At 49.3% G+C, this 1,068-nt stretch overlaps 1 protein-coding gene across 1 annotated transcript in view; it reads left to right on the top strand.

The window, feature by feature from the left end:
• The first annotated feature begins 220 nt into the window (after window positions 1-220).
• The window catches only part of ovch1 (ovochymase 1), a 6,917-nt gene continuing 6,069 nt past the window's right edge, over window positions 221-1,068 (top strand). The window contains exons 1-2 of the mRNA XM_005734197.2: window positions 221-608; window positions 835-930. Coding sequence (XP_005734254.1) covers window positions 569-608; window positions 835-930 — 136 coding nt within the window. The 5' untranslated portion in view covers window positions 221-568. The remainder of the gene's footprint in view (window positions 609-834; window positions 931-1,068) is intronic.

The following is a 1,068-nucleotide window of genomic DNA, read 5'->3' as shown; positions in this document are numbered from 1 at the left end:
TAAACCGGCTTCCTGAAACAGGGCCCTGATGCTCCACTCAGACCTCGGACTTGATGTCATGCTATCGTTTCTGAATGGTGGGATATTCAGAGGCTTTTGTGTCAGTCAGCAGCGTCACGCACAAAAACCTGCTGTTTCAAACGGCCCCACGCCGTGATGTGGCTGCTGCAGCAACACACAAAACAGCTGCGCACTCTACTCACCTCCAGCACCATCAGCGGGACTGCGCTCTCTTTGATTTTATGCCTGTTCCATCCAGTGACGCGTGCACACGCAAAGCCAGCTCCAGCTACAATTTCTGGTAGAAGCTCCTCCCACTGACGCTGACATCAGCAGTACCAGTCTTCTAATGCAAGTGGGTCCGAACTGAAATCCTCAGTGGAAAAGGGACAACACAGACACTGGAGGACTCACCTGTCTCACACCTGTTGTCACACTGAATGCTGCAGTTTGACAGTGGGGGGAGGGGTCTCGTACAGGTGTGTGCAATCACACAGGTCAGGCTGATGAAGGTGAAGCTCAGCAGCGTGAAGCCTGTAAGTCTTCTGAGGGTGAACGTGAGACAGACATGCTGCTGCTGGTCGTCTGTGTTCTGTCGGTCTACACAGGTGAGACAAGTCTCCCCCCCACCACACACACACACACACACACTGCTGGTTTGTGTTTGTGCAGCCTGATCAGTCACCTGCTAGTAGGACTATTTTTGGATGCAGAGTTTACAACTATTACACCTGAGGGTGTCCTCGAGTGTCCTGAAGACACAGCGACTCCAAAACCGTTTTAAATGGTTTATATGTTTGCTGTGCGTTACAGCTGTTAATATTTTGTTTGCAGCTGGAGGTTCGACACAGATCCAGAATCAGCGGAACCCCACTGTAAATGGAACTGCGCAGGAAAGCTCGCTGTTCTCTGCACGCTTCGGCTTCACAGGTGATCCACGCGTTAACGAGTCCGAGGTTTTTACGTTACACGTGGGAACACGGTGATTATGGAGTGCCAGGACTGCCATAATTAATTAATTAAATACACCATTAAATAATTAATTAAATGTGTGAATAATTAATTAAA

The sequence above is a fragment of the Pundamilia nyererei genome, unplaced genomic scaffold, assembly GCF_000239375.1.
Source record: "Pundamilia nyererei isolate P.nyererei 1_Seehausen unplaced genomic scaffold, PunNye1.0 scaffold00057, whole genome shotgun sequence".
In the NCBI taxonomy this organism is placed as follows: domain Eukaryota; kingdom Metazoa; phylum Chordata; class Actinopteri; order Cichliformes; family Cichlidae; genus Pundamilia; species Pundamilia nyererei.
Note: the sequence above shows the minus strand (reverse complement) of the source record. Positions and strands in the feature narration are given on the sequence as shown.